At 38.9% G+C, this 11,349-nt stretch overlaps 1 protein-coding gene across 2 annotated transcripts; it reads left to right on the top strand.

The window, feature by feature from the left end:
* The first annotated feature begins 273 nt into the window (after nt 1-273).
* nr2c1 (nuclear receptor subfamily 2, group C, member 1) lies at nt 274-7,430 on the top strand. Of its 2 annotated transcripts, none has more exons than XM_042412857.1 (14): nt 274-840; nt 2,147-2,281; nt 2,763-2,996; nt 3,155-3,233; nt 3,332-3,511; nt 3,629-3,779; nt 4,150-4,246; nt 4,554-4,741; nt 5,105-5,258; nt 5,390-5,511; nt 5,652-5,794; nt 6,067-6,204; nt 6,354-6,459; nt 6,553-7,430. In XM_042412857.1, the coding sequence occupies exons 2-14, from the start codon at nt 2,210-2,212 to the stop codon at nt 6,722-6,724; spliced, it is 1,836 nt and encodes a 611-aa protein (XP_042268791.1). In that variant the 5' UTR covers nt 274-840; nt 2,147-2,209; the 3' UTR covers nt 6,725-7,430. The 2 variants fall into 2 exon arrangements, with proteins under 2 accessions (XP_042268791.1, XP_042268792.1); XM_042412858.1 differs by having other exon boundaries at nt 274-652.
* The last annotated feature ends 3,919 nt before the right edge of the window (nt 7,431-11,349 follow it).

Below are 11,349 nucleotides of genomic sequence, written 5' to 3' on the forward strand. Positions count from 1 at the left end.
TTAAATTGGAGAAAAGTCAGAAAGAATACAGTTTTGTGTACTTTTTTCTTATTCCTTTATTCATGACCTCTCAGTTGTATCTTGACATATATTGCTGACAGTTCATATTTGGTGTTTATGGTTACAAAAATGGATATGAAGGGGTTTCACCTTTTCAAACTTGCATTAAAGTTGAAAGTATTTGCCAGGACGGATAGCTGGGTTGAATACACATTGCATTTTTGCATCTGCCTTAGTGTAAAATACTTGGTGAAAACAAAAAGTCAAATTTTCACCGCAAAGTTGCTTTGACTGATGGTTACGTTGCAGCAACTGGACTAGATGTGACAGCGGCCGGTGAATTCAGCTCATAATCGAAAATACACACAATTATATACTGCGTGATCTAAATGTGCCTACCACAGAAATATCATTAGTTCTGTCCCAAAAATCTGAATGAAGCCAAGTGAGACCATTATGACATTTTTGATATTTTCTCTTAACACAAGCCAAAGATGCTGAGCCACGGCTTCCTTACTGCGCATGTGCAAGAGTCGTTTACTGATGGAAAAAAAAGGTCACGAACTCTGACCCTCCTACTAACTGCAGCAAACAGTTAAAATATTAATTTATTGGAGTCAATTCATTACTTGACTTAACATCTTCTTGACAGGTAAGACATATTTACTGAAGTGGACGCATGGGAGCTTGGTGTAGGAGAGAGGACTGAGCAGTAAAGGCAGGAAGAGAGGGAGTGTTCAGTCTACAGCCGGGAAGCTGCCTTTAGCAACCAGCTAGCACACAGCTAACCTAGCTCGTTAGCACTGTCGTCCGGAGCTCAGCGTTTAAACATCACATCTGGCAAGTAACGTTATATAATGATGTCAGTATCACTGGTAGTTTACTAGCTACATACTTACGTGTAGTTATTAGTAGGGATTCGGCCGCCGCTATATTCTTAACCCGCATGCTACTTAGCTACCAAGCTTAGCCGCGCCAGCTAACCATGATAACGTTAGCTGGTGTTAGCTGCTATGCTAGCGGTGGCTAAATAAATCTCCATAAAATAAGAAACTACAACATCGATCCAAGTGTGAATGTAACAGTGGCATGATGTAGTGTTAGATTATCAGCTGTCTTGCTAAATTGTCGATCTAATCGGAGCTCCAGTTGAAGAAAAAATACAATTTTAGCCCATCTGTCAAACACCGAAGTCCCGCCGTTGACTCCGCGTTTCTGCATCATTGGGCCTTGAACCCTATAGCATGCTTTAACCCTTCAATGTTGACCTTTCACCCACAGGAAAAGAAATACCTTTATCTTCCGTATCGATTTTAAATAGCTGGCTGTCAAGAGCTTGTCTGTGTTGCAGCTGTAACCACGCTGCTCATTTGTTGTCATTTTACGGTGATATAAAGCTGTATTTTATAACAAGGCCATCAATAGTGCAGTTTCGAGCTAGCGCCGGCTAGCTCAGGCCACAAGCAAACATTAGTTAATGACACGCAATGTAATACATCAAATGCTTTATTTTCCCGGCGATTCAGTACAAGATAATATCAAGATAATTTCGACTAAGATGGCTATTAATATTGTTTAGTAACATTGGTAGAGGTTTCGCCGGAATTATCATCTACCTAAAGGGAGGGTAAAGAGAAAGGATGAGTTGTAACGTAGCGTGTTTTTAAGTCTTATTCGCTTAGTTGTGGTACAGTATATTTGATTGAAAATAATCACTGTTGTACACACTTGTACACATTAGTATATCTAAACTAAATACTTAACACATTGACTGTTTGCACATATGCTTTTAATAGTTTCTCCTGTCCAGACACCATCAAAAACATGCTGTTGCCACTTTCTTTTGATTACAAGGAACAAGTGGAATGAGCACTGTAGTTTATTTGAGTGGATCCTACATCCCTTGGTTCTGTAAATATTCACTTGTGCAACTAATGTGTTTTAATCTGCAGCTGAAAAAAGGTTGAGGAAATGAAAAAAATTGAACTATACTTGTGTATTTAAAGATATATATGTCTTTACTAGGAACTTATGGCGTTGGGATGAAAAGTATTGTGATATGGACTTTTATTGGATTTGATGTTCTCACTGACTGACCCCATATGTGGTTTAATACGATGTAAAGTAAAACATGCTTTCTTTACAGGTGTACATGCCTCATGGGGTACTGACGTGAAAAGCAGTGTAAGTAGATGTGTGCAGTATCGGTATGGATGGGCAGACTCAAAGGATTCAACTTGTGTCGGCAGACAGCAACATGGCTTTGGGACACAGAATCCAGGTAAACAGTATTTATGATTTGTTAGTGTATAAGTAATTACCCGTGCACAATTTGCAGATAATTGTTGCAAGATAAAGAATAGTTGACAGCATAACCCAGTGTTGTCTCTTATTTGTACAACATCTCGTTAGGAAAAGTGTCTCTATGACACGTGCCGTTTTTGTATTTTTTTAGCCATACTATTGGCATGGCTCTAGCGATGGCAGTTTTTGTTTGCTAGTGAAATATCTCTGCAACTGTTGGTTAGATTGGCATGAAATGAGGTGCAGACATACATGATGCCCAGACAATGAATCCTGGTGACTTTGGTGATTCCCTGGCTTTTTCTCCAGTGACACCATCAGGTCCATATTAATGGTTTTGAGTAAAATGTCTAGTAGACTCTCTGCCTTGTTATTATTTCATTTGCTTAATTTGTCTGCTACTCTGTCTGCATTTAGAGTCTGCACTCCCTTATGTTTTGATCTTTTATTTCCTAAAGATTGTGACTGATCAGCAGACTGGCCAGAAGATCCAGATCGTCACAGCACTTGAGCCATCTTCTCCTGGAAAGCAACAGTTTATTCTAGCAAATGCTGACTATTCTACTGGTGGGAAGGTGATTCTGGCCAAGCAAGAAGTCTCACCCAACAAGGTCATCCTCGCTACTCCAGACGGCTCTGGGGTTAACCAGCTGTTGTTTGCCTCCCCTGAACTGGCTGGGCAGCAGATTCAGGTATTGCCTGAGGATGTCAATGACTTTTTCCAGCCAGTTTTGATAAACAAGTAACTGAAAGGTCTTGTGACTGAAGCATGGACATGTTTAGTCAATCTTGACTTGTTCCAATGTTTGCCACCTGTTGAATGGTTCTATTGTCTCTGGTTATTTGTCAGTTTGTAACTGAAGGCTCAGACCCGTCTATTGTCAAGCCGGTTGTGGAGTACTGCGTTGTCTGTGGGGATAAGGCTTCAGGTTGGTATTCAGTTTAATTTGCTTTAACTTTATTATTTTTCAGTGACATGCATAAGCAAGCATTCTCCAACATGACCCTGTTTCAATTTCTCTCTCAGGGCGTCATTACGGAGCTGTCAGCTGTGAGGGCTGTAAGGGCTTCTTCAAACGCAGCATTAGGAAGAACCTGGTGTACACATGCAGGGGCTCAGGAGAGTGTGCCATCAACAAGCTTCACCGAAACCGCTGCCAGTACTGTCGACTGCAGCGCTGCATAGCTCTCGGCATGAAACAGGACTGTAAGAGATTGAAATAAACAGGATTGTAAAAGATTGAAATACACAGTATAAATAGTTGTGAATATGCTATTTAGAACTCGCATTGATAAGATCTGAACACTTTGTTTTGTCTTTTAGCTGTGCAGTGTGAGAGGAAGCCTGTTGAAGTTACCACCAGAGAGAAATCTGTCAACTGTGCAGCCTCCACTGAAAAGATCTACATCCGCAAGAACCTGTGTAGCCCTCTGGCTGCTACACCCACTTTTGTATCTGACAAGGAAACTGCCAGGTACAGCCACTGAACAAAACCTAATAAAATAATGAGTTTATAGATACACCTGTACAGTCTAATACAACCTTTATTCAGATCCTATTTGTGTGAACTTAATAATTGTTCACCTCTCTGACACAACGTCAACATATGAACATTACTGTATAAGGTGGAGAAAGATGGGATTTTTTTTCAGAATTGGTTTGAACTGAATTAGATTTGACACTTATAACTAATTAACTGGTAAGAGTCTGACTAATGACTTTTATTACCTCACATTAAACATGATGCTCAACTGTTCTGTACATCTAGTGATTTTTATCATATTGTATGGTTCCATATTAGATAATACAATGTGATATGTGAGATGTTAAATCTCTAACTACAGGTCTACAAGTTTGCTTGAGTCAAGCATGTTGCTCAACATCCAACAACCCTTCTCCAAGTTGGAAAACACCATCTTGATCCCAACATCTCCTGATAAGGTAACACTGATTACTGACTGTTACATTATAGAACATTTAACAAAAATCTGATATGTTATTCTAACCTCAAATATAAAAGAAACTGAGATAATTGGGATTTACACCAGACATCATACATCAGATTGATAACTCATAATTAACAAAGCAATAATTGCTTGTTAATGAATAATGCAAGTGTCCTAAGATCTGTGTTTTGTGGACCAGTTTTCAGTGATAAGCACTAATTTTTGTTAAATGGGTCAGGGCAGCACAAATAAATTCAAGCATTGTGTTTATGAAACATGCTAGTAAATTGTCCCCTTTTCAGGAGGATGACCCATCTCAAGGTGACCTTGGTACGCTGGCAAATGTAGTGACGTCCCTCGCTCACCTCAACAAGGCCAGGGAGGCAAGTGACAGCGGCAATGATCTGATGGGAGTTGAAACGCTTAGCAACGGTGACGGCTCGATGACAGACATCCAAGGAGATGAGCAAACCCCAAGTGATATCACTCGGTGAGGGAGATGTCATGAGGAATCATGAAGTTTTTGAAACTGACCAGTAGCTGCTTGTGAATAAGATGATAAATGTACTGGAGATCTGCAGGAGCATCAGGAAAGAACCCAGGGGCTGTTTTTCCTGTTTGTCACAAAGCTTTAATAGAATTTCCTGTAGGGCCATGTGGTTTCTGACTATGCACTTAGGGGCTTAATCAAATTGGCCTTGGTCAATCAAAAGTACCATCTTGGACTATGTCAGGGGTGCACTGCAGTGCTTTGAGTTGTATCTATATTTCTATGTGAGCTACACCATATTAAATGTAAATGTGTATATTCATTAATATGGGCATTATGTGTTCATATTTTGCGTGTTGTTAGAGCGTTTGACACTCTGGCCAAAGTCCTGCACTCTGGTGACGGCTCAGCAGGAGAGTCCTTGGAGGCCACAATGCAGCTGATGTCAGGGGACCAGTCGGGTCCCGTGGTGGAGTTGGAGGGACCTCTACTCTCTGACAGCCATATTCCCTTCAAGGTAAATGAACAGCTGCTGACCTTGACCCTCAGGATGAAATCCAACCGAGACCAAAAATCCCTGCTCATGTTTTACTGAATTACACATATTTCCAATTGACACTGTGGTCATGTTTTCTCCATGTCCTACAGCTTATGATGCCTTTGCCTGTGCCAGAGTACCTCAATGTCAACTACATCTGTGAGTCAGCTTCCCGGTTACTTTTTCTCTCTATGCACTGGGCACGCTCCATACCTGCCTTTCAAGCCTTAGGGTAAGCCTTTCTGATAAGATTTTTCATTGATTCATAAATACACTTTTTCCCATATTGCAGCATTGGACCGTGTCATACACGTCAATTAGAAAATGTCAGTTCTCTGCAGTAAATAAAACTAACTTCATTTTATTTTGCAGTGGTCAAGACAATGACATTAACTTGATGAAAGCCTGCTGGAATGAGCTGTTTGCCTTGGGTCTGGCACAGTGTTCCAACGTCATGAATGTTGGTACCATCTTAAGTGCCATTATCAACCATCTGCAGACCAGCTTACAGGAAGGTAGGAGGGCTCTTCTGTTGGCTGCCTGCAAGGTTTAACACTTGAATTCAACAAGTGAAGCCCAAACAAGGTTTTTCAGTGTCATGCTTCTCCACTAAGCAGTTAAACAATTCAGCCATGCAGACCTGGAGTATATTCTAATAAGTCAAGATTTGTAACTTGTCTTGCCAATTTATGTGGCACAATTTTTCTTGAATTTTCTAAAATCTATGCTGTTGTCTGGCCCCTTATGTCCATGTCTTCTCTAAACTTGTTGTTTTTGTGTCCTACAGACAAGTTATCCCCAGAACGAGTAAAACTCGTAATGGAGCACATCTGGAGGATGCAGGAGTTCTGCAACAGCATGACCAAACTGTCCCCGGACGCTTATGAATATGCCTTCCTCAAAGCCATCGTTCTCTTTAGCCCTGGTATGTGAGCAACAGTTGGAGAATTACAAAATAAAAATGACATTTTCAAGTTCTTCTCTTCTTGTTAGGACAGAACCCTTATTGTTTTTGAAATCCTGCACAAAAGTATAGACTCATGTCTGTCTGTTTGCATGTTGTTTTTGCATCAGATCACCCCGGCATTGATAATACCCCACAAATAGAGCGGTTCCAGGAGAAGGCTTACATGGAGCTGCAGGACTATGTAACTAGGACCTACCCAGAAGACTCCTATCGGTTAGTAGGCTTTACTAGAGTATTTTAAGATATACATATAAAGACATATAAATATGATAATTTTATGTCTCCTTTCCCTCTCATTGCTCTCAGGTTATCCAAGCTGTTGCTGCGTCTTCCTGCCCTCAGGCTGATAAGTGCAGCTGTCACTGAGGAGCTGTTCTTCGCTGGGCTCATTGGCAACGTGCAGATTGACAGCATCATACCGTACATCCTCAAAATGGAGTCGACTGATTATAACAGCCAGGCGGTCTCTGGAGTCTGACACACCGTGCCATTTGTAATAAAAAACATTGGACTGTGAACACTCAACAGCCAATCAGAGCACTCCTTAGACTGGTCACTGAGGTGTCATAACATACTGTATTTATGACACAGCATCCTATGTGAATTCTCTTTTCACTATGACTTTGCTCCTTCTCCTGACTCCTCAGTAACCAGTCAGCAGAGTGTGGCTCACAAAGACAACGAGTAAAATCAACTCCAGTGGCAAGTGAGCCTGCCAATATCTGCCCATTCAGGAATTAACCCTTGAAACCTGCATAGTAGATTGTGCTTTTTATTGTACATAGTATTTTATGCTTCATCGCCTCCAAGACTTTCCCTTTTTCTGCAGATCTTGTACTTGAAGGAATCAGGATGGTTTCTTTTTCACTGCTTTCCTACACATGGTCATGCTTTTTTTATTTTCTAAAAATTATGAGGAAAAAAAACTTGTCATAATGTGAATTGATTTGTGAAATGCTGTTATTGCTAAAGGTTATAACCTTTATTTTGTATTTGTTTGCCAATCCAAAGGATAGGGCCAGCATCACTTGTCTGAAGTAACTGTGTATATAGATTTGTATATAGAATGCACCAAGAAGGCTATAATGGGCAGCACTTGCTTGGTAATGAACTGATCCCATCTTTTGGACAAAGATGGAAAATGGAAAATGGTTAAGCCATTTGAAAATAAAAACTTCTTTCAATCATGTTTCCCTATTATTTACAGATTTTTCATTTTGAATGACAATATCATTAAGAATTGGAAATATTCACCTCACCAGATTTTTCACTATGCAAATATATAGTCTAGTTTTTCACGCTCTGCGTCCTACAATTTTGTTCTTGTTTCAGTGTTGTGGACAGCAGCTGTTGACTACAAAATAAGCTAAAATATAATGTCAGACCTCAGCAATCTACATTGTAATAGGCTTTCTGTGTGGATGAAGGGATGGGTGTGTATTTTATGTTGCTGTTTTTGAAGTAGGTGTTAAAAGGCACTCTTCATCAAAAAATAATGGAAGTTTTTATGCCTCCACACCTGCGACAGCCATGGCTGGAGGCGTTATGTTTTTGGGTTGTTTGTCCATCCCATCTGTGTGAATGCAATATCTTAATGATGCTTTGAGGGAATTTCTTCAAATTTGGCACAAAGGATGAACTGATTAGAATTTGGTGGTCAGAGGTCAAGGTCTCTGTGATTTCATGTCCGTCCCATTCTTGTGAACAAGATATCTCAGGAATGCCTAGATGGGATTTCATTATATCTGGCATAAACGTCCACTTGGACTGAAGGATGAACTGATTAGAATTTGGTGGTCAAAGGTCACTGTGACCTCACAAAATATGTTTTTGGCCGTTACTCAAGAATTCATACACCAATTATGACAAAGTTTTACACAAATGTCTAATTGGATAAAATGATCAAATGATGACATTTTGTATCCAAAAGCTCAAAGGTCATTGTGACCTCATAATGTTCTGCAAAACACTTTTCTGGCTGTTATTCAACGCCATAACTCAGAAACAGACGGGGAGATTGTGACCATATTTCACATTTGGTCAAATACTGAATTGGTGACACTTATCTTGGGTGCCCACCTTAAAACTGTGGTGATTGTTTAGATCTTCTGTGCTGCCGGGTTGAAGATATGTGTGAAGCATCCAAGTTTTATAATTTGTAGCGTCTTTGCAGCAACATCCATATCTGAAGCATTGTCTACTGTCATGGCTACGAGTTTGTGATTTATCAAAATCAGCGTTATTGGACAAATGTGAATACATACAAGGAAAATACACTTAAATACTTTTCATTGAATTCCTTCAAAGTCTTCACAACAAATATAATTCTGGACAGACATGGATGTAAACTGCAACTTGACTGGTTGGCGGAGGCACACAACTGTGAGGTGATAAGTATCAGACATTCAGACAGAGACATCAATAGTGTATTCATAGTAGTAAAAAGGATGAACAGTCTTTAGTTGACAAATGCACCAACTGAATCACCAAGTGAACCTTTGTTAGTCTAGAGACTCCATGAATACTCTTTTGATTTTGTCAGTGAGTCAGTCAACATGTTGTTTCTTGCCTCACCAAATACAATTCGACTGTGATTATGTTTACTTGTCCACTTCGTACCTGCTCCAAAAGACAGGTTTACTGATTTATCTGAATAAATTTACAGCGTAAAACCTGGAACAGCTTTAATAAGTAAACGTATCAATCATGCTTCTTGGAACTTGCACCTGCTTCAATAAACAGCAGATTGTTTACATGCTCCTGTTGAATTAATAATGCAAAATCTGTATCCTAACCCAGTGCCTTATTGTTGTGTTTCGTGTCAAGTGACTTGAAGGTGGAAGATGTTGCAGGGCGTTGTGTGAGGGACTAGACTTTCAGTGTGTGTTATTAGCCAATCAATTTTTCATTAGGTCTCTGCAGAAATGGGTGAACAGAGGACAGTGCCTGTAAGCTTTCTTTTGCTGTAGTTACGCAGTGAATGTCCAGCTAATTAAAGGCACTGATATGAGCATTAAAACTTGATGAGTAGATGAACGATATTGTCTGCTGCTACTTTTAGACTTCCATTGTCCAGTATGTCCAGTAACTTCTTTATGTGACTCACCACAGCCCTATCATATCACTGCATCACTTGACTCACCCTCTTTGAAACAAAGAGCTTAACGCATGTCAGTATATAGTGCATTCACTGTGTCTTATGTCCAAACAAAAGGCGTTTCTCATCACATATCTGTGAAGAAATCGTCAAAACAACTTGCAATTGCAAATACTGACTGTCTGTAACTGTAAAGGTTAAGCAATTTGTGATGCAACATGGCTCTTTGTGTTTACGACTGGGTGGATTAGCTCATTCCAAGCTGAATGAATGTGAATGGACTGTTCCCGTGGCCTCTTGGGGCTTTGGGTTTGACTGCTTGAGGGGAATGGGTGGAGGTGTTGCAAAACAAGGTGACAGAGCTGGTTTTAGGAGAAAAGCTAAAATCTCTTACATTGAAGAGCTTTAATAATTCTGAAGATATCATAAAAACAACATCACCATTTTGTTATTAGTCTTATTATAGAAGATTATCAAACAAGCAATAAAGTGAGGAAATTAAAATTAAAATGGATTTATTCAGTCTACAAATAATCACACAAACAATTAAGCAATGGAAAAACAAACATGGCATTCCATATATTTTGTGTTTGTGTTACACATTTTCATCACCTTATAAATGCAATACATTGATTTTTACATGAGTTTGTTTTTTAAACACGTAAATTCCTCTCAAGTCATACTTATTTTATCTTATTTTAAACACCTTTTGAATCATTCAGGTATTTATTTACTTATTTCTGATTTTATTCATGATTTGTATAGTTTAAAATGTACTGAGTACCTGTTTTCAGTCTCTTTTTAGAGCTTGTATAGCCTTTAATAAACAGTGGATTAGTTGGTTCTTGTTAAGTAGTTCTGTGTAACTCTTTTGGCTTTCTTTTAAAATATAAAAATTGGATTTGTCTTTGTTTTATATAGAGGGCTGTAGCTATCATTGTCACTGAGGTTAAGTTGTCAGTATTGTGAGAATTTGAAAGAGTTTACATTCTACAGTTACACATGAAGGTTGTTTCTTATATATTTTTAAAACATGAATCCTTGAATTGGACTATTTGTAGGTTAAAAATGTAAAAAAAAAAAAAAAGAAATATAATTAAGGGATTAGAATTATAACCTGGGAGTTTGGAGAAGCCTTTGAAACTGCACCACAGAAAATATAACAAGATAATTAATAACTATTAATCAATTAATAAAATTAGAGAAAAACGTTATTGTTTATTTATTGATAATCAGACAGGCTTCTTCAAGTAGGAAGTCAAATTTTCAGTGGTGGCAAAGGCTGAATTTGGTGACTTCATGACTACATGACTACAGTATCAGTTTCTAAAATCCTGGCATAGTTACACCACTGATAAATGTATGTATACACTCAGTCGCACAGTAAATATGCTACGGAAGATGATTAGGGCCACATGTGAAAAATGTATTTGAGTTCTGAGATTAAAGTCAGAATTCAGACTATATTCTCAGAACTCAAATACATTTTTCACATGTGGCCCTAATCCTCTTTCAGTAAGTATAAAGTGTATTAAGCCTAATTAAAGACATCCTTTTTTCTTTGACTGGTTTCTAGAATAATTTATCATCTACTTATCACTCCCAAAAACTCCAGATATTCCTTAAAGGATCAGTGTGCAGAATTTAGTGGCATCTAGCGATGAGGTTGCGGATTGCAGACAACTCAATATATCTCCCCTCCCCTTCCAACATGTAGAACCTACAGTGGCTGTGAAACTCACGAAAAACACAAAAGGCCCTTTTTAGAGCCAGTGTTTGTTTTGTCCGTTCTGGGCTACTGTACAAACATGTCGGCCTCCATGGAAGAGGACCCACTCCCTATGTAGATACAAAGGGCTCATTCTAAGGCAACGAAAACACAACAATTCTTAATTCCAGGTGATTATACGCTAATTAAAACATACTTAAGAATATTATATTCCATTTCTGCCAAGTCAGTTCCACTAGATGCCATGAAATCTTACACACAAGCCCTTTAAATTTGA

The sequence above is a fragment of the Thunnus maccoyii genome, chromosome 5 (assembly GCF_910596095.1).
Source record: "Thunnus maccoyii chromosome 5, fThuMac1.1, whole genome shotgun sequence".
Lineage (NCBI taxonomy): Eukaryota > Metazoa > Chordata > Actinopteri > Scombriformes > Scombridae > Thunnus > Thunnus maccoyii.

Excerpts from the sequence above, each read along its gene's own strand:
- nr2c1 (XM_042412857.1), top strand. The coding sequence starts at position 2,210 with ATGGATGGGCAGACTCAAAGGATTCAACTTGTGTCGGCAGACAGCAAC. Across the intron at positions 3,234-3,331 it reads CTGTGGGGATAAGGCTTCAG|GGCGTCATTACGGAGCTGTC; the intron begins GTTGGTATTCAG and ends TTTCTCTCTCAG. Across the intron at positions 5,795-6,066 it reads GCAGACCAGCTTACAGGAAG|ACAAGTTATCCCCAGAACGA; the intron begins GTAGGAGGGCTC and ends TGTGTCCTACAG.